Here is a 26,142-nt window from a genome sequence, read left to right as displayed (position 1 = left end):
TGTGTCTGCACAGACAGGCTGCTCAACAACAGCCTCTCCCATGCCTGCTCAGAGGCTCATGCCGGAAGATCCCAGCACGGCAGAGGCCCCAGTGGAAGCAGAGAGGTCTGGGATGGGAGGGCCACTGCAGGCTACAGTGAGGATGGCAGTCCTCAGCTCCACTGCTAGGGACTATTCGGCCTCTGTGACACACAGAGAAACTGGCAGCCTCATCTCCATGTGAACCTAACTTTTCAGTCACCGCCATATAAGGAATTTCCACGGCCTGGGTAACGAGCCAGGGAAACTGCTCTTTAGCAAGTATGAGATCTAACACAGTGAGAGCTCTAGTCTGTGACAACTGCACGCTGTGCCTTCAACTCCGAGTCAGTCCTCAACACAGCCCTCCTCCCAGGCTCGACTCAGGGCCACAATCTCCACAGCACAGAGGATGCATGCCTTACCAAAGCAAAGTGTTCGAGACAGCGGCCTGCTGGGTGTGAGCAAGCCAGAGCATCCTGTCTTTAGAATGTAGCCAACAACTCTCACCCTGCTTCCTCTCCTCAGGTGTCCCCTCTCCTCTACAGTCTTTCTTCTTCCTGTGTCCCCACCCTGTGAAGGCCGCCTCAGCCTGGTTCCAACCAACAGCACTCTTGAGGGCAGATTCCTGCACCATCAAGTCTCCTGTCTCCTACACCCTGCTCAACTCCTGCTGCACAAAGCCTCTTGGTGGACATACACTAAACTATCTGCTTCCATCACACACACCTCCTACCCCGCCTCAACACTTAGCCTGTTAATACCCTTGGGAGGTAGGGACAGGAGTGGAGAAAATGGAAAAGGTCCTGCTCAGCAGGGTTTGTATTACTAAAGGAAGACCACAGCAAGCAGAGAGCAACGGCAGGGCCCCATGATCAGAAGCTACTGAGCACAGACTGGGGCGCTGGAGTGAAGGCCAGAGGGTGTGTGTGTGTGTGTGTGTGTGTGTGTGTGTGCGTGCGTGTGTGCACGTGCGTGTGTGTGTGTGTGTGTGTGTGTGTGTGTGTGTGTGTGTGTGTGTGTAAGGAGGCCAGGAGGGAAGAGATAAATGTGGTAGCTGGAGCAATGACAGTGACAACCAGACCCATCCTAGATGCAGGGAAAGAGGGAGGAAGCCAGAGCTTGGAGCAAAAGCTCAGTAGCTATGGAGGGGACCACTGAGACTGTGAGGCCATTCTGGCAGGCAAAGCTAGTGTGTGGAAGGGTGGCGGAGACCGGAGACAGCGGGGAGACACTCCAGAAACCCCAGAGGAAGAGAGTCAGCAGCTGCTGAAGGACCTAGGACCTAGGAGAAAGAAAAAGCAGCCCTTAAGAGAACAGAGGGTGAGTGAGAATCAGCGCTATATACGTGAGCTCCAAGTGTCTCCTGTCTCCCCAGGAATCTAGAGAGAGCCACAGTGCAGCTGTAACGGACTATTCTGACTGACGGCTTCCTGGAAAACAAGCTACGGGAAGGAAATTAACAGCTGATAGGACAGACCGAAGGAAACTGAGTTTGAAGTCATCTCTGCTGTCACACAGGGTTGGGAGTTGACTCTTGGCTGCTGTCTGTGCAGTCTGACTCTGAGGAGACTTCACAATGGGCATCTGCAGCAGAAATCAGATCAGCCACTACCAGTACCCAGGCAGCAGAGGCAGGCATGCTCCCATATCTGTCCCCCTCCTCTCCCTCAAACAACAGAGTTCCTACTCCAGCAATTGCTCTAGGCGGTGACCTAGGCAGCAGGCTTGCTGAATCGCCACAGCCACATCCTAGAAGCTGCCCCCCGGCCCCCGAACTGGCATCACGACTGGAGATTCCTAATGGATACGTGAGAATTTAGAAACCGCTGTTAATGCCTGCCTCACATGCCACACAGAAGAGAGATCTGAAACAAAGCATCATGTGATGAACACACCCATGCCGCCTAGTATTCCCACAAAGCCCCAGCAGCTCCTGCCACAAGAGCAAGGGCTCTGGGGGATGCCCACGCATCAGGAACTGAGCAATGCCAACCACCTGTCCCCGACAGCCTGAGCAGGAACCCTGACATGGCTGCTGTCATCTGTACAAGGACTGTGAGCACATAGTCCCACTCTGTGCCCCAGACACCCTGTTATAAGGAGATGGCATTCACAAAGGCTTATATCATGGAGTCATGAGAAGGCTGACCACGGCCTAATGTATCACGGGGAACCCAGTAGACACCAGCTACCCTCTGCTGGGACAAAACAAAACTCTCTAAATAAACAATATGACATAATTCATTTACCATATCCTGACTGTTCAAATCTCAGGATTTTTGTTGTTTGAAAGAGATTGTTAACCAGACGGTAGTGGCGCACACCTTTAATCTCAGCACTCGGGAGGCAGAGGCAGGCGGATCTCTGTGAGTTTGAGACCAGCCTGGTCTACAAGAGCAAGTTCCAGGACAGCCTCCAAAGCCACAGAGAAACCCTGTCTCGAAAAACCAAAAAAAAAAAAAAAAGATTGTTTTGAGATGAATAAAAAAGTTTTTGCAAGCAAATGGACACTTAACCAAGGAGCATCACAGGGCAAACAGATAAGGGAGACACGTTAACAGAAGGGCCTCAGATCCCCACTTGGAGGCTGGGGACAATGGCAGTTACACCCTGCTCAGTCATGCTGAGGCAAAGGCACTGGTCGGAGGGAGGTAAGCATGGCCCTGCTCCTCTGTGGTCCCCAGAGTCCATGCGGGAACAGTCTCACTTCTGCCGGCATCTGCAAAGTCACCCTGGATGGAGTCCTGGAACAAGGCAGTCCTGAAGGACATCGCTTCTAAGCTGGGTGCCTGAGGAGTGTTTCACAGCTGTCCATATTCAAATCCACACCCGCGTGGACTGAAGGTGCACTTCAGGAGCACTCACGGAGCACTGAGAGCGAGTGCTGACTCAGGAGCACCTCGTGCCCTCTGGAACTCCCATGGCAGTGAGCGTCCCCTCCCATGGGAAAGGAAGACACGGCTGTGCACACGGAGTTGGAGCATTTATCATCCCACGTGGTGTTCTCTTCCCTGAGACTCCTGACCCACAGCCTCCACCTTTGTACTCCTGGGACCGCAGGTGAAACTCGCATGCAGCCAAGTTTCTTACTGCTACACACAATTTAAATAGTGTTTTATACAACATAACATGCTTTAGGAACCAAGTCATGCAGTAAGCTAATGGCTTGAGAAAAATGTTGTACAAACTTTGAAAAGCCTGGTGTTAAAAATTCTACCTGAGGGCTATTAAATTGAAGCAAGCCCCTCAGTTCTATGTGGGCTAGCACACACTTGATGACGTCACTCAGTTCTAGGTGGGCTAGCACACACTTGATGGCGTCCACTCCACACTGTCTTCTTATCCGAGTGGCAGCAGGGAGGAGCCAAAGGCACTGGGAGGGAAAAGTCCCCAGTGGTTTGTGCCCTGAGCGCCCAGACCTACCAGGTAGTTCTCGTCCTGAAAGGCGTAGTGCAGGGCCGTGATCCACTGGCAGTCTCCGTTCACCAGCACATCGCGCTCTTCTCGGAAACAAGCTGTCTGTGAGATGAGCCAACAGTTAGTCTGCATCCATTAGGGAGCGCTTCCCAACCTTCCTACCCGTGACCCTTTAACTTGGTCCCTCGTGTTGTGTTTTTGATGCTACTTCACAACTAAGTTTGCTACTGTTGTGAATTGTAAATGTGTTTTCTGATGGTCTTGGGAGACCCCTGTAAAAGGGTCGTTCAACTCCCCAGAGGGGTTGCGACCCACAGGTTGAGAACCACTGATCTAGGGACGTGTCCCATAGACTGTACTCCTGAGTACCTGTAGTCTCTGCTGTGATCTGCGGACAGTGCCCTCAGTCCTCCTGACTGCCGGGAACCTGATCTTTTTACCTCACCTGGAACCAAACGGCTTCCCTGTCCCCAGTGGCTTCTGGTGAAGCCAAGAGGCTGAATATATCTGCACTTTTCCTGTCTGTCACGGAGAACACACATGCCTTCCCCTTCCCCAATGACCATCTGTGAGGCCCACACCTTCAGGTCACCCTGATGTGACACATAGTGGCTCTCAGTTGCAACCAGCCTCCATCCGCAACAACTCCTCACACCTCTTACCAACAACAACACGTGCTCACACCTCTTTACCAACAGCCTCTTCACATCCCTGTGTGTGACACACATGGTACCCAGCTGCACACCTCCTCCTGAGCACATGGCTGGCAAGATGGGGACAAGCCCACTTCCTGATCTGAAATACGCTCATTCAGTCTGTTGGTTAACGACCACAGCCAGGTGACACTTCTATAGCAACCCCTGATGGCCAGACACACGGGTTAAAAGGCTTTTAGCCTGTAGGTTAGTGATCGTGTGCAGGAGCATGCACACGTGTACACACACACACACACACACACACACTCAGTATTTCAGCCTCTTCTGAGTGGCCAGTTAAACTGAAGCTGTGTGAGCAGTCAAAGTCAATCAGCTGCAGCAACTCTTAAATGGGCTCTTTCAGCATGGAGCTGGATCCACATTAAGGGAGCCCCAGCTGCTGCAGTAAGCTCCTTGTTTGCCAGAGTGAGCTGGTTGGTGCTTCCGTCAGCTGACACCAGCTAGACTCATCTGGGAAGAAGGACCTCCACGGAGGAGCCGGCTCCATCAATCAGCCGGGCCTGTGGACACCCTGTGGGGAGCTGTCTTGATTACTGATGGGTGTGGGCGGCTCCCCTCACTGTGGGCAGTGCCACTGCTGGGCAGGCGGCCCTGGGCTGTATAGTAAAGCAGGCTGAACAAGCCACTCAGTAGAGACCCTCCGTGGTCTCCAATGCAGTGCCCGCCCTGGGCAGGGAAGGGGCCCGGCCAGAGGTGGGATCTGCAAAGAAGGGGGCCGCAGGAGCCTGGCAGAGGGAGGAGGAGAGGGCCTGACGGATGACGCTCAGGAGCGACAGGAGGGCAAGGCGGAGGCCAGAGGCTGGGCACGGGGATTCAGGAACCAAAGCAAGCATGCCAAGAGTGCCAAGCAGTCCTTCCACCTGCCCCTTTACTCTGACCCTTCACGTCTGCGCCCAATGGGGGAGCATGAAGCATCTGCGCTGCGCGGGCTCCCAACAAAGAGTTTCCTGTGCCCGTGGAAGAGGACTAAGATGGCTGTCTGCAGCATCTCCAGGGGCTGCAGCGGCCAGTGACCAGTCCCTTCCCACCCCCTTGTACGTACGGCACACGCCACACACACCTCTGCTCTCTTTAGCATCTCCCACTTGTTGAGAATCTTCATTGCATAAATCCGTTCTGTGCTCTTCATCTTGACAACAGCAACCTAGAACGCAAATTTGAATTAAACAAAAATTTACTTAATGGTTCAAAAGTCTTGCACATTTAAAGGACAATCCAGACTGCCTGGGAACTCTGAGAAACGAGAAGTCAAAAACAGAGAAGTCTTCTATATGAAGAAAGATTTGCTCTTTAAACAACAAAACTTGGCTTTACACTATAGCTTGGACGGGACCACCTGGCTCAGATAAAAAACACTTCGGCATTAAGCAATGAGAACCAGAGTCCACCGTCTTCCACTGGGGCAAAAGGTTTTCAGTAAAAACAAACACAGCTCTTTTTAAGTTGGCTTGTTGATGGGGGGGGGAGGAGGATGTCCTTCTGTATGTTTTTCTCTTATTGGTTGATGACTAAAACACTGATTGGCCAGTGGCCAGGCAGGAAGGATAGGCTAGCAGACAAGGAGAATTCTGGGAAACGTAGTCACAGTCAGTCGCCATATAGGACGCCAAAGGAGTAACAGGTCCCGACCCTTCACCAGTTAGATAAGACCACGTGGAAATACATAGGTTAATAGAAACGGGTTAATAATTAAGAGAGAGCTAGCCAATAAGAAGCCCTAGCCACTGGCCCACATTTCATAATTAATATAGCATCTGTGTGTTTATTTGGGGCAAGTTGGCTGTGGAACTCGGTGGGAAATCCTGTAACAGCTTGTAGCTCTTGGGGTCAACCTAGTCCCTCCTCACCCCTCTCGCCCTCCTGCCCGTGAACACCTTCCCTGCCAATCTCTGCCGTTACTCATCTGAGTCTTTGCTCCACAGGATTAGTGGCCATGTAGAATCTAGAGAATTGCAAATGATTCATTCTTTGGGTCTCATACTCTACAACTACAAAACAGGGTAAGAGCACCCTTCAGGCCTGACTGTAACGCCGCCTCCTTCAGAAGTCCTCCTGGCTTCCAGTCCCTGTGGCATCCCTAATGAAACTCCATCGTGACAGCAGCATCAAGGTGTGCCGCTGCCTGCTCTACACATTCTGCAGACATGTCACTCGCCACCCACCTACATCTCCTTCAGGACACCGTGAGCTACCCTCTCAACACAGCCGTCACGGAACAAAAGGTTCTCTGCTGCTTTCCTGAATGGACACCTCCCACCACCTGAGACCCCGAGCTAATGTGCCATGTGCTGGGAACAATGCTGAGCACTCTGACCGCTGCTCAGCCCTCACAACCCTCAGTGGTTAGGACGCTGGACAGTACTTGTCATGGCTGTGGACTCGGAGGGTGGGAGCGTCTACATGACGGTCCACGAGGTGGCAGTCTCACTCTCAGGCACAAGCTTTTAAAGCCTACATTGCAATTTAAAACCTACAGCCAAATTCAATGTCTTCCCTGGGTGACAATGGCTCTTCCATGATGAGCATACCCTGGCCAGACCCCAGTGTCAGCACAGGCGGCTCCTCACGATGGCTTTCCCTGTGCTCTTTGTCTACACTTAGAAACCACAGCCAAGCTTGCTGCAATCTGAGCAAACAGAAGGCCGCGCCTGCCTGCAGTGGTTTCTGTGGGGGCAGCTCTGGGTACAGGCCCGCGCTGCCCAGAGTGGCTCTTCCCTCCCGAGAGTCAGCATGGGCTGGCAATGAGGCGCTGTCACTTAAAGCCACCCTGGCTTCACTGCAGAAGCTGTCCTGCTGCAGAGCTAGCAGCTTCTTCAGAAAAACTGACACTGTGAAGATGATGAGAACAAGACCCACCGCATCGGAACTCTTGCTGGACCCCAGCCCTAACAAGATGCACCAACTACTGCTTGGAGAGCATACAAAACAGCACCTGTGAAGAATATGCAGAAGTGAAATATTCAAGTTTAATGTGAAACAAAACCTCGCCTGCTAGATAGTTTTACTGCAAAACACCGTACAAAATAAACAAGGCATGAAATTCTCATTTGGCCTACCGGAAACTGTCCAGGCCAAACTTCAATCCAAGTGTTTCAAAGAAAAACATCCTCCATGGCAGGCGGTGCTGGTGCCACGCCTTTAATTCCAGCACTTGGGAGGCAAAAGCAGATGGATGTCTGTGAGTTTGAGGCCAGCCTGGTCTATAGAATGAGTTCCAACAGAGCCTGGTCTATACAGGGAAAAAAAACACCAAAACAAACAAACAAACAACCCAAAACACCCCCTGGGTCTAGGGAGTTGGCTCAATCCCCAGGCCCAAGTGCAAAACCGAATGCTGCAGTGCACACCTGTCATTACCTGGAGGCCCGTCTGCACCCCAGCACGGGAGGCAGAGCAGCCAGCTGAACTCAGGTCCAGTGATGCTCTCACCCCTCCTCCTCGCCCCAGCAAAAACAAGATAGAGAGCGACAGAAAACATGTGATGTCCACCTTTGGCCTGTCCCTGGACTCCCGGGTACTTACATGTACTCCCCTTCATTCACACACACACACACACACACACACACACACACACACACACACACACACACACACACACACACACACACACAGAGTTATCATTCTAAAACTGTGTCTGAAATTAGATATTTCAGCAAAAGAATTTGATGAAGCATTAAAGATTGACCATAGAACATGAGAACAAAGATTTCATGCTAGTCCTATGCTGGAAGAAATAAGGGAGACAAAATAAATAAATAAAAGAACCCCATTTTAAATTAACTGCATGGACTGCATGCACTACAGTGAGTGCAAACACAGTCCCTTTGATGAAACAGTCACTGGTGCTGGGATGTGGCTTAGCGGTACTTCACTTGACTCACTTTCAAGGCCCTGGATTCTCTCTCCAGTGCCACACACACACACACACACACACACACACACACACACACACACACACACACACACGAACAAACACATATGCACTCAAGACTCTGGGAGAAGGGAGCAGAAGCACAAGATGACCCTTAACAGAAGGACCCCACCAGGGATGCTGTGCTGGCAGCATGGTTAGCACATTTAGGTGAAATGGCTTCTTACGTTGTGTTCATATGATTTTAATGTGACCCCAGCAAGGCGGAGGCAGTGGCTGGGCTCATGGATTCAAGCCTGGCTCCCGCTGTAAACTTCTACTCTCATCCATCCCAGACACCAGGAGCCACACCTAGTGTGGTCACCAAGGGGAGGTTTCTATGAGATCCAAGGGCTGCCCATGACCAGGTCAGTTTTCGGCTCCATAACCCCTCAGACACACCTCCCAAGTCTGCTTCTGAGCAGGGCAGAGTTCCTGTCACAGGATCCCCTTATACAAGGCTGCTCCTGAGATGGAAATGGGGCAGCAGGTAAGCACGCCCTGACCCCACAATGGTCATTACCTAGACACCCATCTGCACACCAACTGCTGCATTACAGGCATGGGCTACTACACCTCCTGGGGGTGGGGGTGGCAAAATTTGTAAGGCCAAGGGGCTGAAGAGAAGGCTTGGCAGTGAAGAACTGCTCTTGCAGAGGAGCCAGACTCGGTTCCCAGCACCCATACCCAAATTCTAATTCCAGTTTGACGGGAACTGACACCCTCTGCCCCCAGGGGTACCTGCATGCACACAGCGTGCATGAATTCATATAGCCACACACACACTCACAAAATAATAAAACCTTTAATAAATAATAAAGTAGCCAGACGTGGTGGTATACATCTCTAATCCCAGCATTCAGAGACAGAGGCAAGTGGATCTCTAGAGTTCCAGGACAGCAAGGGCTATATAGTGGCACCCTGTCTCAAACACCAACAATGAAAAGGAAGAAGAAAAAACACTGCAAGGCCTTCAAGAGGTCCTGAGTTGAGACCAGCATCACAGAGAGAAAGACAGACGACAGACGAGGGCAGGGCCCAGCCTGGGAGATTTGCTTCTCTCTCTCTCTCTCTCTTCTTCTTCTTCTTCTTCTTTTTTTTTTTTTTTTTTGGTTTTTTCGAGACAGGGTTTCTCTATGGCTTTTTGGAGGCTGTCCTGGAACTCGCTTGGTAGTCCAAGCTGGTCTCGAACTCACAGAGATCCGCCTGCCTCTGCCTCCCGAGTGCTGGGATTAAAGGCGTGCGCCACCAACGCCCGGCGAAATTTGCTTCTCTTAACCTAGAAGGACCTATACTACTATCACCTCAAAACTTGTTAAAAACCCTGAGTTTTGCAACAAGTTCCCAACACCCCCTGTCAAGGGCACACGTAACTATTTTGGCAAAGGAATTTTCCTTCTTTCATTTCATCTACCAATCCTGTCCCCGCCTGGTGCTTCCCCCTCGGGCAGGGCTGCTGTGGCTATGGTGCAGCGGCCCAGTGGGTTCCTCACCACTGCAGACAAACGTAAGCTGGGTGGAAGCTGGCTGACTCTACCAGACTTTCTCTGCTTCTCACGAGACAACAAACCCACACTCACACCACCGAGAGTTCTGGCTTCATGTGGAATTCAGGATGGAGATACTCCGGTGACTGACTGCGTGCTAGTTCCAGAGGTGTAGGTCTCTGCCAGACACAAATTGTGTACTTAGATCTGTGCACCCTGTGTGTGATTGTCCATAGTGAACTAAGATAAACCTGGAGCGTGGAAAAGTCACTGCGGACTGGATTCCTTTCTCCCCTTGATGGGGAGACAGGTCCAGAAAGGAGATATGGGAAGGCAGAGGATGGAAAATGGAGGTGTAAGAACAGGAGACTAGTCCTGCAGTAAAATGGGGGTGTCAAGAAGGGACTCCCACAGAAGGGAATGCACCCCAAATACTGAGCTGGTTTAGACTGTAGTCAGATAGGACCCCAGAGAGAAGGAACTACTCTCTAAGTTACTTTCTTTCGCTTTTTTTCAAATGAGAAAATGGATCCCTTGTGCTTGGCAGTACTTTACACTAGTACCCGAGAGTGACGCTCGTGGGTTCCCTGTCTGGCAGAGTACAATGCCCACACACTGTGATGCACAGCCTGCCTTCTTATTGCTTGACTCCATGATTAACAGGAACTTCCAAAGCAAACTAGGGCATCAGGACAAACCTCACCACAGTGCATGGACTGCACGGCCGTGAGGGACCAGACAGCGCTGCTCTGGACAGACAGGACAGGACAGACAGGACAGGACAGACAGGACAGGACAGGACAGGACAGGACAGGACAGGACAGGACAGACAGCACAGCACAGCACAGCACAGCACAGGTGCTGATACCCCAGAGTAAATTTGACTTAGCCTCTCCTACAGTTTTTGGAAAATGTCAAGAGCCAGGAATCCCAGCACTTGGGAAGCAAAAACAGAAGAATCAAAAGTTCAACTACATAGTCTGAGCTACATGAGATCGTGACCCCCCCCTCACCCACCCAAAAACAAGCAAAGAAACAGAAAAGGAGAATTCCAAAAAGAATTTTTGTTGTTGTTGTTTTATGAGACAGGGTTTCTCTGTACTGTTTTGGAGGCTTGTAGGTCCAGCCTGGCCTCGAGCTCACAGAGATCCGCCTGCCTCTGCCTCCCAAGTGCTGGGATTAAAGGCGTGTGCCACCACCTCCCGGCTCCAAAAAGAAATTTCAGTCAACAAATTGAAAACTTAATTTATATACAGGGCAATTCACCAATAATAAACTTTGTTTTCTTACTTCTGTTTCTCAGTTTACCCACCAGTGGACAGACAGATGCCTAAGAAGAACAAGGCCAACAATGCCCAAGCCATGCAGAGGGGTCCCTCTTACCTCACCAAAAGCCCCTCTTCCGATCACTTTGATGATCTCAAAGTCTTCCCGATGAAGCTGCATGTCCTTCACAAGTTGTGTGAACGGCTTGGCTAGAAGCAGAAAGAAAACACCAATTTAGTCCAGCACACCAACACTCTCTTAAAACCTAAGTGATAGAACCACACTGCATTGTACGCTTCTCTGGATGTGGATGTCTGTCAAAGGCTACACCTCAGTATCTACTGTAGTACCAAACACCACTGCTGTGAAAATCTGGTTAAAAAAAACAAAGCAAAAACAGAAAACCTGTAAATTTCTTGGTCAGATCCAAAGTTGGTCCACTGAGGTAGCAACTGCCATGTCCCCAATCATCATTAAGGGACAGCTCTGCCAGGTGACTCCAGAGTGCTGGGGAGGGTGTTTCTGTGGTCCCTAATTGTGATGCAGGAACCATGGGACGGCTAGGGGACAGAAGACTCGTGGAGGTCAGGGAGACACCAAGACCCTCCAGCATCTCAGGAAGCCAGCTGCAAACGGTCCCTGGAAAGACGGCCGTCTCTGCTGGCACCACCTGCCTGTCACACAGTCAGACCCTTCCCGGAAGTTCATGTCTCATAGATGAGTAAAGAGCTGGGATTTTGGAAGGTGTACTACTGGGATGAAGTCCTCCCCTGAAATGTGACTTTATTTGGAAACAATGTCTTCACAGATACAACCAATTGAACATCAGGTCATATGCTGTAACAGTGTGGGACCTACAGCCAATGAGATTGGTGTTCTTACAGGAAGAAAACGAGGCCACATGGAGACAGAGGAGGGGGGAGAGAGCACAAACCAGCTGATCCCCTGGAACGCTGGTGGCCCCTAGGAGCTGGGATAGGCAAACAAATCCCTCCCTGAGCCTTTAAGGAAACAGACCAGACCTTGACTTTGGCCTTTCGGCCTTGACACGGTGACAGGCAGAGCTGTGACTTTAAGCACTTCTATCAGCATGCTTATCCCAGGAAACTCACAGAGAGAGGCTCACTTCTCCCCAGGGAAGAGGGAGGGCCAGAACAAGGCCGGGACTGCAGCTCTAGAGTTAGTGTGCTCTTCACCCCTGCCTCCTGCCTACCCAGCCAATGCCTGCCTGCCTTCCCCATCAGACCAAATCCACATTTCTATCTGTCCTGATACCACAGGGCTCTTTTTCTTCCCCTTTCTTTCTTTTTTGTTTGTTTGAGATAGGGTTTCTCTGTGTATTCCTAACTGTCCTGGAACTCGATTTGTAGACCAGGCTGGCCTGGAACTCAGAGATCTGCCCGCCTCTGCCTCCGAGTGCTGGGATTAAAGGTGTGTGCCGCCGCCACCGTAAGGTTTCTAGAATGTTAGGTAGTTCAGCAAACGTATCACTTCTTATCACTGCATCTGTATTAATCTGCCGAAATGTGTAACGTAATACTATTAAGGTTCAACCACTCTCGCTTGCTGTTCCCGGCAATACTGGAAGCAACAGAAGATTCTTGGCTTTCTTCAGAGGCTGAGCAGTGGATTCGGGGCCACCACCATGAATGCCAGCAGCACAGAGCTCAGAAAACAGAAGGCACAAAGCCTAACGAGAAACCCTCAAGTTAGAGCTTAAAGGGTCATCTACAGTTCATGCCTGTTTCTTACAAATATCACCCAAACAACCACTCTGCAGGCCCTGAAGGAAACCAGTCTTTTAGACAGCCGCTGGACACCACCTGTCAGTATCAGGAGGACCAAACAGCGTCTTCCACTCTACTGTAGAGGGGACCTGACTTCTGTATAAACCACAAGAAAAAAAAGGTGTTTGGAAAGGGAAGCGTGCCGGTGGTGAGCTCCGCCACAAGCCATTAGAGAGCACAATAAAACAGCAGTAGGGCCTTATGGATCCCACAGAACCAGGCACACAGGCTCGAGGGCCGTCAAATACACACACAGTGCAGCCACACAGAAGAAGCGCTTGGGAAGCAAGGGAAAGTCTACCTATAGTTTCACATGGGCCCTGAACTTGTCCACGCTGCCATTACAGTTCTTGTTTCTGGATATAATTGACTGCTTTTTTAGTTCCATTGATTACATTTTTAGTTTACTTGTGATTGCAGGCTTTGTATCAGTCAGCAATCACTGGAATAGATTTTAGTTTATTGAATACATTAATTTTAATAAATATTAATTTCACAGAGTGAATATATTTACAATAGTCATTTGTATAATACTAGCTTTATACTGCTTTAATTAATTTTGAGGGTGAAATCCCTGGACTCTCCAAAGAACACAGAAGTGTTTTACAGCTTCTAAGATACCTTACTAAGCAAATCTAACAGACAGCTCTGACTGTCCTGGAACTCACTCTGTAGACCAGGCTGAGCTCGAACTCAGAGATCCGCCTGCCTCTGCCTCCCAAGTGCTGAGATTACAAGCATGTGCCACCACTGGCCAGTAGAAAAAAAATTATCTTTACATATTTATTGTATTTTGGTTTTGAGACAGGGTAGAACATTATCTTAATAAATTTTAATTGGTTCTGCCAGGCATTGGTGGTGCACACCTTTAATCCCAACACTTGGGAGGCAGAGGCAGGCGGATCTCTGTGAGTTCGAGGACAGCCTCCAAAACAATACAGAGAAACCCTGTTTCAAAAAACCAAAAAAGAAAGAGAGAGAGAAAGAAAGAAAGGAAAATCTAATTGGTTCTTTTTTCTCCTATCATTGTTTTAAGGTTTAGAAAACTAACCCTGTGAAGATCCTATTTAATCCCATTTTCTATTAACCGGCTCTCAAACCATTTAACCCTTGATGCCACCTACTGTTTTTTTATCTCTTAGCAGTCCTGAAATGCAGACTTTCAGGTTTGGTTCTAATCACCCACACGAGTTTAAGTAGTCTGAAAATGGCCTGCCTAATTCTGTTCAATTCTTCCTCCTCAGGCAGGAAGAGGCCGCCCTACTGTGGGGGCCCAGAAAGAAGCTCTGGCCTCCATCACAGACTCAGGTCATGAGGACGCACCACTTTAAGGACAGATTTCTTCTTTCTGTAACACAAAGCTCTTTCGAGGGTTCAGCTGTTACAGCCACACCCAGCCTGTCAGCTCCACTCAGCTGCGCTAAGGTCACGTAGTGTCCTTGTCAAGCTGTCCTTCTACTTCAACCAAACATTTTTTGTTGTGTGTGCACTTTAGCAGTCTTGTCCCGGTGCCCTCAAAAGGCTGCTGTGGAGTTATCAGGGTCAGTATGACAAACTACAGGACAAACCTACGGAGAGCGCTGGACAGGGTAAGGAACTACAAGAGTAAAACCAGGAAGTCATTGTAAACAAAGTGACACACAGGTTAGCTGGAAAGAAAGCCCTGGAGGTTTTCCTAGAGCTTTCTGAGGCCAAAGAATAAAGGAACCAGAGCTCACACTCTGTGGGTGACAGAGCAACCAAGGCTTGTGCTAGGGAGCAGGCTGAGGAGGGGAGGTCACTAGTGCAGACTGTGACAGTCGGCGGAGGGCGAGAAGGAAGCGGGAGATCTCGGGGATCAACAGGGTCAGTGAGAACTCCGTCTCCCCCACACACAGAGGACAGTGAGAACTCCGTCTCCCCCACACACAGAGGGCAGTGAGAACTCCGTCTCCACCACACACAGAGGTCAGTGAGAACTCCGTCTCCACCACACACAGAGGACAGTGAGAACTCCGTCTCCACCACACACAGAGGACAGTGAGAACTCCGTCTCCCCCACACACAGAGGACAGTGAGAACTCCGTCTCCCCCACACACAGAGGACAGTGAGAACTCCGTCTCCACCACACACAGAGGTCAGTGAGAACTCCGTCTCCACCACACACAGAGGACAGTGAGAACTCCGTCTCCACCACACACAGAGGTCAGTGAGAACTCCGTCTCCACCACACACAGAGGTCAGTGAGAACTCCGTCTCCACCACACAGAGAGGACAGTGAGAACTCCGTCTCCACCACACACAGAGGTCAGTGAGAACTCCGTCTCCACCACACAGAGAGGACAGTGAGAACTCCATCTCCACCACACAGAGAGGACAGTGAGAACTCCGTCTCCACCACACAGAGGACAGTGAGAACTCCGTCTCCACACAGAGAGGACAGTGAGATCCTGTCTCAAATATACATACTGAGGGCGAGACGGATGGACATGAACATAGACATAAATGGGTATACATAGACAAATGGCCAAGCTCTATCTCCTGAAAGACCTAGAAACAGAAACTCCAACAAAAATGAGCCCCTAATAACAGGTTCCAGTTTCTAAATCTCCTCCACCAAAGGAGCCAGGTCTCCTCAGGCAAGTCAGAGTGTCCTGTAGGGTAAAGACAAGCTCAAGGAAGGATGGCCCAACAAACCACGGTGGTCACAACTTACTCAGCAAACCAGGGAGTTGGTACCAACATTAATGAGTTCTTCAGCCGGGAAAAATGGGATATCCAAGACCTCGTCTGTGTCCTAAGATGAGCATGCAGTGACACTGCAGTTGTGTTGTGGTTATGTGAAATACCCATGTTTACAGGAAACACATACCACCAGGGAATAGCGTGTGAGAACTTATCTTAAACACCTGGGAAAGCATCTTTTTCTGCTATTTACAACTTTTCCCTAAGTATGAACCACTCTGAAGACACTTTAAGACACTTCTCTAATGGTCATTTCTAGCTAAGAAGTCTAGAAACGGGACGGCCACACTTGCCAGATGAACATTGCTGCCAATGCCCCAAGAGACAACCAGGACAACTGAGATGGGTCCCAGTGCTGAAAGGTCCAGCGACGTCAGGCTGGGACGAGAGAGGCAGAGAACCCTGCAGAACCCAGAACAAAACAACAAAAGTTAACATTGCAGGGCTTTTCAAGCATAAGGAGGACAAAGCGATTTTTTTCTTACAGTATTTGTGGTGTTTGAATAGGACTGGCCCCACAGACTCCTGTGTTTGAACGCTTGGCCCATAGGGGGAGGTACTATCAGGAGGTGTGGCCTTGTTGGACAGGCTTTGAGGTCTTCTATGCTCAAGCTAAGGCAATGTAGCAGTCTCCTGCTGCTGCCTGCAGATCAAGTAGAACTCTCACCTCCTTCTCTGGCACCATGTCTGCCCACATGCTGCCATGTTTCTCACCATAATGATAATGGACTAAATCTCTGACACTGGAAGCCAGACCCAAGTCAAGGTTTCCACTTTGGCAGCACATATACTACAATTGGAACAGTATGGAGAAGATTAGCATGGCCCCTGCAGCAAAGATGACATGCAAATTCACGAAGCGTTGCGTATTTTCTATTTTATTTTATTTTGGGGTTTTTTTCGAGACAGGGTTTCTCTGTGGCTTTAGAGGCTGTCCTGGAACTAGCTCTTGTAGACCAGGCTGGTCTCGAACTCACAGAGATCCACCTGCCTCTGCCTCCCGAGTGCCAGGATTAAATGCGTGCGCTACCACCGCCTAGCACATTCTGTATTTTTAACATGGTGCTAGGAAAATTCCCAAGAATCCACAACAATGACCCCAGCTAAAACTCCTAGCAATAGTGAAGAGTACCTGAACTGACCCTCCCCTATAATCAGATTGGTGACTACCCTAACTGTCACCATAGAGCCTTCATCCAGTAATTGATGAAACCAGAGGCTGAGATCCACAACCAAGCACCAGGCAGAGCTTCGGGAATCCATTCGGAGAGAGAGAGGAGGGAACCCATGAGCAAGGGAGGTCAGGATCATGATGGAGCAATCTACAGAGACGGCTGAACCAAGCTCGTGGGAAGCTCACGAAGTCTAGACCTACAACTTGTGGAGACTCCAGGGGACCCAACTAGGCCTTCCGTATGTGGGAGACAGTTGTGAAGCTTGGGCTATCTGAGGGCCCCCTGGCAGCAGGACCAGGATCTCCTCTGGTGCATGAGCTAGCTTGTTGGAGCCCATTCACTCAGGTGGGATACCATGTTCAGCCTTAAGGCTTGGTCCTACCTCAACTTAATGTGTCAGGCTTTGTTGATTCCTCATGGGAGCCCTTACCTGTTGGGAGCAGTGGAAGGGGAACAGGCTGAGGGGTGAGAGGAAGTGGGAGGGAGAACTGTGGTTGGACTGTAAAATGAAATTAAAATAAACTTAAAAAGTTGTGCCGGGCACTGGTAGTGCACACCTTTAATCTCAGCACTCGGGAGGCAGAGGCAGGCGGATCTCTGTGAGTTCGAGGCCAGCCTGGTCTACAGAGCGAGTTCCAGGACAGCCTCCAAAACAATACAGAGAAACCCTGTCTCGAAAAACCAAAAAAAAAAAAAAAAAAAAAAAGTTGCAATGGTCATGGTGTCTCTTCAAAGTAACAGAAACCCAAACTACGGCAGGATTGTACCACGGTCTTGTCTTTAAAAAAAGAAAAAATCAGAGCATCGGGGTTGCAAATATAGCTTAGTAGTTGAGAGCAATTGTTCTTGCAGAAGACCTGAGTTCAATTCCTAGGACCTACATGGTAGCTCATAACCATCAGTAACTCCCGGGGATCCGATGCCCTCTTCTGTAGTCTGCAGGCACCAGGTATTCAAGCAGTACACATACTTACATGCAGGCAAAGCATCATACATACATACATACATACATACATACAAAATAAATGTATCTGTATTTTAAAAGATATTTTCCTTGGGCAATATGAAGCATATGTTTAATCCCAGCATTTGGGAGGCAGAGGCAGGTGGATCTCTGTGAGTTAGAGGCCGGGCTGGTCTACAGAACACGTTCCAGGACAGCCAGGGCTTCACAGAGAAACCCTGTCTCAGAAAGAATTATGTTTTGCCTGCATGTGTTTGTGTCACAGGTGTAGTCCCCAGAGAGTCCAGAAGACAGTGTCAGATCCCCAAGAACTGCAGTTACAGAGGACTGTGAGCTGCCATGTGGTGCTGGGAATGGACCCTGCCCTCTGAAGAGCAGACAGTGCTCTTGACCTCCAAGCCATCTTTCCAGCTCGTACAACACATGTTCTGAAAGGCAGACATCATGGTCAGTCAGCTACAACTGGTGATGATACTGACTCTTGAGGTGCTATGTATTGTAATGGAGCAGGAAGACATGAACAATGCTAGTTTAAGAAAGAGTTGAGCTCCCGGGTGGTGGTGGCGCACACCTTTAATCCCAGCACTCGGGAGACAGAGAAACCCTGTCTGGGAAGAGAGGGAGAGGGATAGGGGGAGGGGGAAATTTACCTTCTCCATATGGAAGGCTTACACCACTATGTCTACTTGACAGCTAAACTTCCTACTTCTCCAGACCCCGCTGAATGTTTCCTCTTTTTGCAGAGCTAGAGGTCAAACCTAGAGTCCCTTGCAAGTGCTCTACACTGCACTGTAGATCTCCATTGCCCCTCTGAATCTCTCTTGTTGCCCAAAAAGCAATGAATCCATCAATCAAGATAACAACTGTGGCTGAGAAGATGGCTCAGTAAGTAAGACTGCTTCTGGGCAGGCATGGCTCTGTGTGCCCCGAAAGACGGGGCAGACTTAGGCGATCCCAGGAGCCCAATGGTCAAACAGTCAACCTAGCCGGTCTCAAGGCAAACGGCAAAGAACAACAGAGGAAGACAGCTGATACCCTCCTCTGGCCTTTGTATGCTCACACACTAGCACACTCATGGGAGAACATGTCATACACCACACACAAACACAAAGAGAAACCACCGGTAAATATGAGATGCAAACTAAAAGAAAAATTGAAGCCCAGAGTTCCTTTCAACAGGAAAGCTTTGCCAGGAAGAACCAGAGGAAGCAAAGGGAATGTCCAACTAAGAATCACCGAGAAATCAGAAACTGATGCCGCCTGCCTTGGCTTGTTTACCGAGAGAGGGAGTTAAGATTAGATTAACTGAGCAGAGGGTCTAGCAGGTAAGTCATAGGAAGGAGGGCCACGGTCAAGGTAACTGCCCACAGAGGGCAGGCAGTATGTCTCACTTTGCCCCATCTAGCTGCTCTACCCACAATGCCTGGTGTCAGCCAGCCGCTGGTCTTAGTCTTTCTTTGGGTCTCTCCACTCTTCTGTCTCTGTGGCTGTGTCAGTATCGTTACGTTTGCAACGGAGATCATCTAGAACAAACAGCATGTTGTCACAGGGAAGCAGTGACCCCTGGAGGCCACTGACATACGTGGTACACACCAGATACAAGCTAACTCCACCCAAAGGCTCCCTGCTTCCCAGTGCCTCTCCTTCTGAGGGCCCTTCAGAAGACACAGGGCGGCTGCCTGAAGGCACCTGTTTCTAGTGAGGGCACAAAAGATTAAAATTCACCATAAGGGTTCCAAAAACTGTGCTCAAATTATAAAAATCGCAGGTATTTCTAAAATGACAGCACTCTACCCCCCAGGCAAGCAACTACAACTCGTCCACCATGGACCTGGAGAAAACTGAACTGCCTCTTCCAAGAAGTCCCAGTGGCACCTGGCTCTAGCTCCCTGCCGAGGCCCTCCCGCCCAAGCTGCAACACTCCTGGTGAACAAACAGTAAATCTGAACTATGCTCTACAGGAGACTTCAGAGCAAAGAGGAAGCTTTTGAACGGTGAGTCAGGAGCCACGCCAGCTACAACAAGCTTGGGCAGTGAGAGTCCCCTGGGGTGGGGAGACAGCGCTGAGTCAACACCAGATGGGAAACCTTCATTCCAGCAGCGTACAGTCATGGAGGAACGCCTATGGCCCTGGATGAATCCATTCACACTTTATTTCCCTCACTAGCCGCACTCCACGACTTTCCTTTTCTCCGTTCAAGGCCCTTGGTTGCGGACGCTTTGTTATTACAGAAACAAGCCTCCCATTACCTCACTGTGTGCACCACCCAGCAGCGTCCCGACTTCCTGCTCCTCACCTGACCCTCCAGGAGGCAGTGAGCCCAGGCACACGCAGCACTGCCGGCAGCAGCCTCTGACAAAGAGAAGACCCTCTGCCGATAGCATCCCCACAATAAGGCTAGTACTGCTTTAACAGATTTAATTTAAACTCCAGGGCTGGGAAGCACTCAGCACAGAGCCTGGTCTGGCTGGCGAAGCTGGTTCACTCCCAGCACTACCTCCCCCCAAACACTAACGTGGAAAATACCCACACAGTGGAAAGAGAGCAGCAACTCTAACAGCCGTCCTCTGACCTCCATATGCACTCCGTGGTCTGCACCACAGCCAGCCCCAGGCAGACACACGGAACAAGTAAATAAATGCTAGACAACAGCAGCAAAAACACTGGTGGCGTCAGGTGGGAGACCCACGTCAGGAGCAGGGGTGGCGGCACTCAGGAACCTGTGGCTTACAGGGCTCTACCTTCCCCAACCTGCGTGCAGGCGTGCATGTGAGTGTGCATGCACGTGCACACACGCATGCACACCCCCCCACACACACACACAAGTCCACATCAGGTGCCACCTTGGATTGCGTTCAATCTTACTTTTTGAGAGCTCAGCACTTTGTCTAGACCAGCTGGTGAAAGGGCCTCAGGGCTCCACTGGTCTCTCTGCCCCACCAGCACTGGAATTAGGGGTGCATGTCACCACACCCTGATTTTCACAGGTGCTGAGAACCCAGGTCCTCACACTGCACGCACTGAGCCATCTTCCCAGCCTCGCAACCTTGTTTTATGAGGCACTCAGTGTCGTCTTGATGGACACTCACTGGGTGGGGAATGCAGCCCTCCCAAGAACCCCAACAACGAGAGAGAGGTATCCGAGGACACAGTAAAGTCTGGTGCCCTGCTGCTTTGGGGGTAATAGGATAAAATTCTTTTGAAAAAATATGTTTTTTTCCTGTAGCAAGTATAATTTTTGTTTGCCTGTTTATTTTGGTTTTTCAAAACAGAGTTTCTCTGTGAGGCCTTGACTGTTCTAGAACTCACTCTGTAGACCAGGCTGGACTTGAACTCACAGATATCTGCCTGCCTCTGCTTCCCTCGTGCTGGGATTAAAGATGTGCGCCACCAACACCTGCTCAAGTAGAATCTTTAATGTAAGAGCTTGAATACTGTTTTGTTTAACCTTGTTTTACAGAGACAGACATGGAGCAAAACTTAATCTGAGCGGGGAGAGGGAACAACACACGTGTGGAGCAGCCGAGACGACACACAGGCTCCGAGCAGAGGTGGCCAGAGGACACAGGACACCTTGCTGCCGTCCGACCACCGGCAATGCGGCTGTGCAGCAGCATCCGACCTGACAGGTGGTCAGATCACACCACAGGAAACAGCAGAGCTTCTTGACCCCAGGTCAAGGCTAAATCAAAGATCTGAATTCCCTGGGGACCTTCTTCCAGGGGACAAGCTAGGACAGTGCAAGCGGAGGTGAAAGCTTAGATGGTGTCACATCCCTGTCACAAGGGCATTTCCAGGTAGCTTCTGAATTCCCCCACAGCCACCTTCCTGCTTCAGGGTCCAACAGCCAAGATGCAAGGGGAAAGTCTTGCTTCTGTCGCTCTGTGATGGAAAAGCACCCCACAACTTAATTCAGTAAGAGACTCTTGGATCAGCACGCCACCTGTTTCTTTCCCTTCAGTACGGAGAACAAAAAGAAGAGCCCAACAGTAAGGATGGACCACAACCCGTCTCCTGCTCCAGAGTGAGGCGGCGGTGGCTTCTTGTCCTTTCTCCACGATCCCCACTCCAGACGTCCACCCCTCCTCAGATCTACCACTCTTCAAAGGCAACAATTACAAAGAATCCACTCAACATCTGGAATTATCCTCCCCGAGGTGAGATTACTGAGAGAACCTAGATTCTGTGGCGTCCACCCAGAGCCCTTGCTGTCTGCAGGCACTAGCTAACTGGCAAATCACCTTTTGCTCAAACAGTGAACTCTAATAGGGACACAAAGACAAAGGTCCCTGGTTTTGACCCAATAATCATCCCCCATAACGTTTAATCTGAGAAATAAAGGTGTCCAGTCCAGATTTAACTCTGGCCACATTTACTGAGGACAGCCCTCCGGGGACTTTATAGGCTATGCCCTCCCAAGTTAGCAACAAAGGTGATGTACAGCACACACAGGGTTAAAGCCGGACTCGGTTATCCCACTGCATGCTAAGCAAGTCATTTTGGATCTTGTATCATGGGATGCAATCTCTTGATACCTGAGCAAAACAGAATAGCAGGAGCACTGCAGACACAGATTTCTAATTCCAATCTTATTTGTGAATATCCAAAATTGTGGTGACTGATCGACCCATCCTCCTACCCCTGGATCCTATGTAATTTCCAATCTTATTTGTGAATATCCAAAATTGTGGTGACTGATCGACCCATCTTCCTACCCCTGGATCCTTTGTAATTACTTTACAGACATAAAACATCAATACTGACTGGTTCCTCGGATCAAACGGACAGGATCGAGCACACAGACTGAACCTCAGACAATGCCTGTCTCCAGGGCAGCAACAGGGAAAGGGGCCTAACCACTGTGCTGCTGCAGGATGAGAGACCAGGAATGAACGCCTCCGTCCTTCCCAGCACTGGGTTGAGCCACTCTAAGTATACACAGTGATGCTCCCCACACTAGAATGGGCTGGGGCCGGCTGTGACAGGAAGGACATGACACCGAGGGAGGAAGGAACTGTCTGCACGTCTTCCTCCCAGAATGCCTCTGGTCATGAGTTTTCTGCTGAAAGACAAAAGCGAGATTCAACTTGGGCTGCTCGGATCTCTGACAGAATACAACTGAAGTCTTCCGGCTCCAATCCCTGAGCCCAAGAGACTCCCTAACACGCCCCCAGTGACAGTAGTCACAGGCTAGGACAAAGGGCACTTGCTAAACTGGTGTCAGAGCAGACACTGCACCAGAAAGGAAGCAGGGAGACGAGTCTGCAAGGCATCAACAAATTAGAAGTGAAACGTGGGTGGCTGAACGTCAGTCTGGAAAAATCTGTGAATAAGGGGTGTGCGAGTCCCTTCAGCGGCTGTCAACCGTCCTTCTCATGCGGCAAGCTTCTTCTGGCACCCAAGGGGCTGATCCAGCCAAGCTCCTAGCCCTCACCCACAGGAACATTTCTCCAGACGCCACTAAGCACTACAGCCTGCAAAGACTCATTCAGACCCAGTTTTTCCATCTAAAATTAGACACCTGAGGCAGGACTCACCTAATATTCTACAAACTGTTTGCTCGTTGAATCCCAATTATTAGGTAAGTAGTAAATCCACTGCACAGCTGATGGAGTTGTTGTTTTCTCAACATTTAAGTGTCAGGGATATCTCAGTGTTGCAGGACACTATCTAAGCAAACAGGAAATGTGAGGTCCAGGTTCATGGTAACACTTGGCATTTATATCTGGAATCATCTGCTTTCATCTCCCACACCCATGTCTTATATTTCCTGTCACACTAGAAAGCTTCCATTTTAAAAGCCAGGGGGACATTATCTCCTGGTATTTTTAGATTTGGGCTGGAGAGATGGCTCAGAGGTTAAGAGCACTGACTGATCTTCCAAAGGTCCTGAGTTCAATTCCCAGCAACCACATGTTGACTCACAACCATCTGTAATGGGCTCTGTTGTCCTCTTCTGATATGCAGGCAGAACACTGAATATGTAATAAATAAAATTTAAAAAATTAGATTTGTTTTTTAAAAATTTACTAATTTCTCTTCTACATTCCAATCCCAGTTCCCCCTCCCTCCTCTACTCACGCTCCCCCCACTCCTCTCCCTCCTCCCAACTGCTCCTCAGAGAGGGTAAGGCCTCCCCTGAAGTCTGCTAAGTCTGTCCCATCATCTCCTTGAGGCAGGGCCAAGGTGCCTCTCCACCCACACCCTGTGTCCAGGCTGGGCAAGGTACCTGTCCATACAGAATGGGCTCCACTAAGTCAGTTTGTGCATTAGGGTTAGATCTTGGGTCCATGGCCAATGGTCTCCTATATTGTCCCAGTTGCACCACTGTCACCTATATTAAGGGAGTCTAGCTCTGTTATTTCTTTACATAATCATTTAGTAAATAGTACATTATCAAAATACCCTGTGTTATGACAAAGACTTTCACAGTATGGTGAGCCCCATTCTGAGCACTGCTCATCAGAGGGGCCAAGCCTCTTAGTTTAAAGAGGAAGTCTGACTTAAGGAGATTACCTCACTCTCCTATAAGCACATCTGGTTGCCACCGTCGAAAACCTGGGCAGGCAGTTCTTTGGCCGACACAGGTGCAGCCCAAAAACTGAATTCTAGACTAGGTAACTCCAAGGGAAACAATGGATGTATCTATCAATGTTCAGTGCCTTTATTTGTAACCATCAAAACCTAAACACACCCAGATGCTCCCTAATAGGTGAAAGGGTTATCTGTCCTGTCCATGTAATACGATCACTACACTTTAAGGGTTACTAGACATGCATGAACATCCACATGAAATCAGGCACGAACGACCACATGACTCCATGTGAAATTCAGAAGCGACACTGCCCCACCATGAGTCCATGAAAGAACGGCCTCTTTAGTAAGTGAGGGAGGGAGGGCAGCCTCCTCCAAGATTAAAACTATGAAATACTTGGAATAAACACTGGTCCCAATCTTGGTAATCCTGAGTTAGGTGACAAGTTTAGATATGAAACCAAAAACACAAGCAAAAACAGACAAACTGGAATCAAAACAGCATGCCAGGCATGACAGCAGACACCTTCAACAGCAGGAGGCAGAGGCAGGCAGATCTGAGTCCAAGGCCAGCGTGGTCTGGAGCCTGGTAAGACCCTGTCTCAAAAAGCCAAAACACAAAACCCAAACAAACAAAAGAACTAACAGCTGTATATTTGAACTATAATCACTAAAATGTGCTTAAAACTGTTCAGTCAGGAACGAGTGATGGAAAACTAGTTTCTCTCAGTGCTGGAGAACTAATCCAGAGAAACTAGGAGAGCACTCTGCCACTGATCTCCACTTCAGATCTTTTTTGTTTGTTATTTTTTTTTTTTTTGGTTTTTCCAGACAGGGTTTCTCTGTATTGTTTTGGAGGCTGTCCTGGCTGGCCTTGAACTCACAGATATCCGCCTGCCTCTGTCTCCCGAGTGCTGGGATTAAAGGCGTGTGCCACCACCGCCTGACTTGCTACTTCACATCTTAATACGAAAGACACTAAGACAAACGGTGACTCTCATAGCTGACTAAAAGACAAACGCTGTACCCACCCAGTTTAAACCAGTGTGAAGGAGCGGAGCAACTTCTCCAAAGCAGCACAGAAGCAGCCACGCTCACGGGAAAGAGCACAGAGAGCCGCGGGGTGTGTGTGCGGCGCCTGCGCCTCTGTGCGCGCTGCTCCTGCCTCATGGTGGCAGCCCTGCCATCTGGACTCATCTGCAAGCAAGCGTCTGGAGGAGCTACACACAAGGGCGCACACCTGAGGCAGCTGGACATAGCACGGCCCACAGAGATGGGCAAGTGCCAACTTGTGTCCCTAAACTCAGTTCAGACCACAAAGCCCAAGGCCACACTTAAAAGCCAAGTACTGCAGGGCCTGGTGGCTGAGGTGAGAGAGGAATGCACACGCGACATCCTTTGTCAGGGCCGAGTCCTCACTCCCTTCAGCAATGAAGGCTCTCCAGCCAGCAGTCGAATCCTGAGCACACGCCATGAGCCCATGTGTTATACTGTGGCAGGGAGAGGAGCTCTAGAAAATACCACACATTTCTGTTCTCTCAGAGCAGCCTGAGGTCCTGCCAGCCACCCGGGCAAAGGCGGCAGGCACCACCTCTTAACTGGTCTACAGCCTCCTACCCAGTGACAGGAGGGACCAGAGAATGCTCTGGCTGGAGACAGGCTGGAACAAGGCTTCCACACCCCCCACAGCATGTGTTTATGTGGTTCCACGAGACAGGAGATTCCAAAGAGGCGGGACATCGGGCCAGCACAAGAGAGGGAGGGTGGAGTACACCCTCCCAGACAGCTCCCTTTCACTCCAAATTTCCCATCACATGGAGGCGGGGCCCTAACTAACCAGATGGGGTGTCTGGGAAGGTCAAATCAGACCTCATGATGTAAAGGGAGACAGACAGGGAAGACAGTAGCTACCAAAACCGGGTCCTGAAGGATACACCCCTAACTGCTGAACAAGCGCTCATGCACACATTCTCCAAGCAGAACAGAGCCCCATGACTGCCAGCCCTGTAGCTCGTGGGACAGCATCTCCAATGGAAGCACGTCAGGGCAACCAGCTCCATGCCCAGCTGAGCTGCTATGGATTCGGTTTGTTTATTGCTGGCGTTCCTTCTGGGCTGTAGAAGTTTTACGAGCTGGTAA

General features: G+C 49.9%; 1 protein-coding gene and 1 non-coding gene across 3 annotated transcripts in view; one reads left to right on the top strand and one right to left on the bottom strand.

Annotated features, from left to right (window-relative positions):
* The window catches only part of Cdc42bpb (CDC42 binding protein kinase beta), a 97,056-nt gene that overhangs the window by 51,791 nt on the left and 19,123 nt on the right, over positions 1-26,142 (bottom strand). For both annotated transcript variants that reach the window (XM_040742435.1, XM_040742436.1), the window contains exons 2-4: positions 10,935-11,026; positions 5,215-5,298; positions 3,445-3,540 (exon numbers count right to left, since the gene is read on the bottom strand). In XM_040742435.1, the coding sequence (XP_040598369.1) occupies positions 3,445-3,540; positions 5,215-5,298; positions 10,935-11,026 (272 nt within the window). The remainder of the gene's footprint in view (positions 1-3,444; positions 3,541-5,214; positions 5,299-10,934; positions 11,027-26,142) is intronic.
* LOC121139664 lies at positions 16,096-16,203 on the top strand. The gene has a single exon (XR_005876564.1). It is a non-coding gene; the product is annotated as a U6 spliceosomal RNA (small nuclear RNA).

Source organism: Mesocricetus auratus, unplaced genomic scaffold (assembly GCF_017639785.1).
Source record: "Mesocricetus auratus isolate SY011 unplaced genomic scaffold, BCM_Maur_2.0 Super-Scaffold_15014, whole genome shotgun sequence".
Lineage (NCBI taxonomy): Eukaryota > Metazoa > Chordata > Mammalia > Rodentia > Cricetidae > Mesocricetus > Mesocricetus auratus.
The sequence above is the reverse complement of the archived record's forward strand: the minus strand, read 5'-3'. Positions and strand labels throughout refer to the sequence as shown.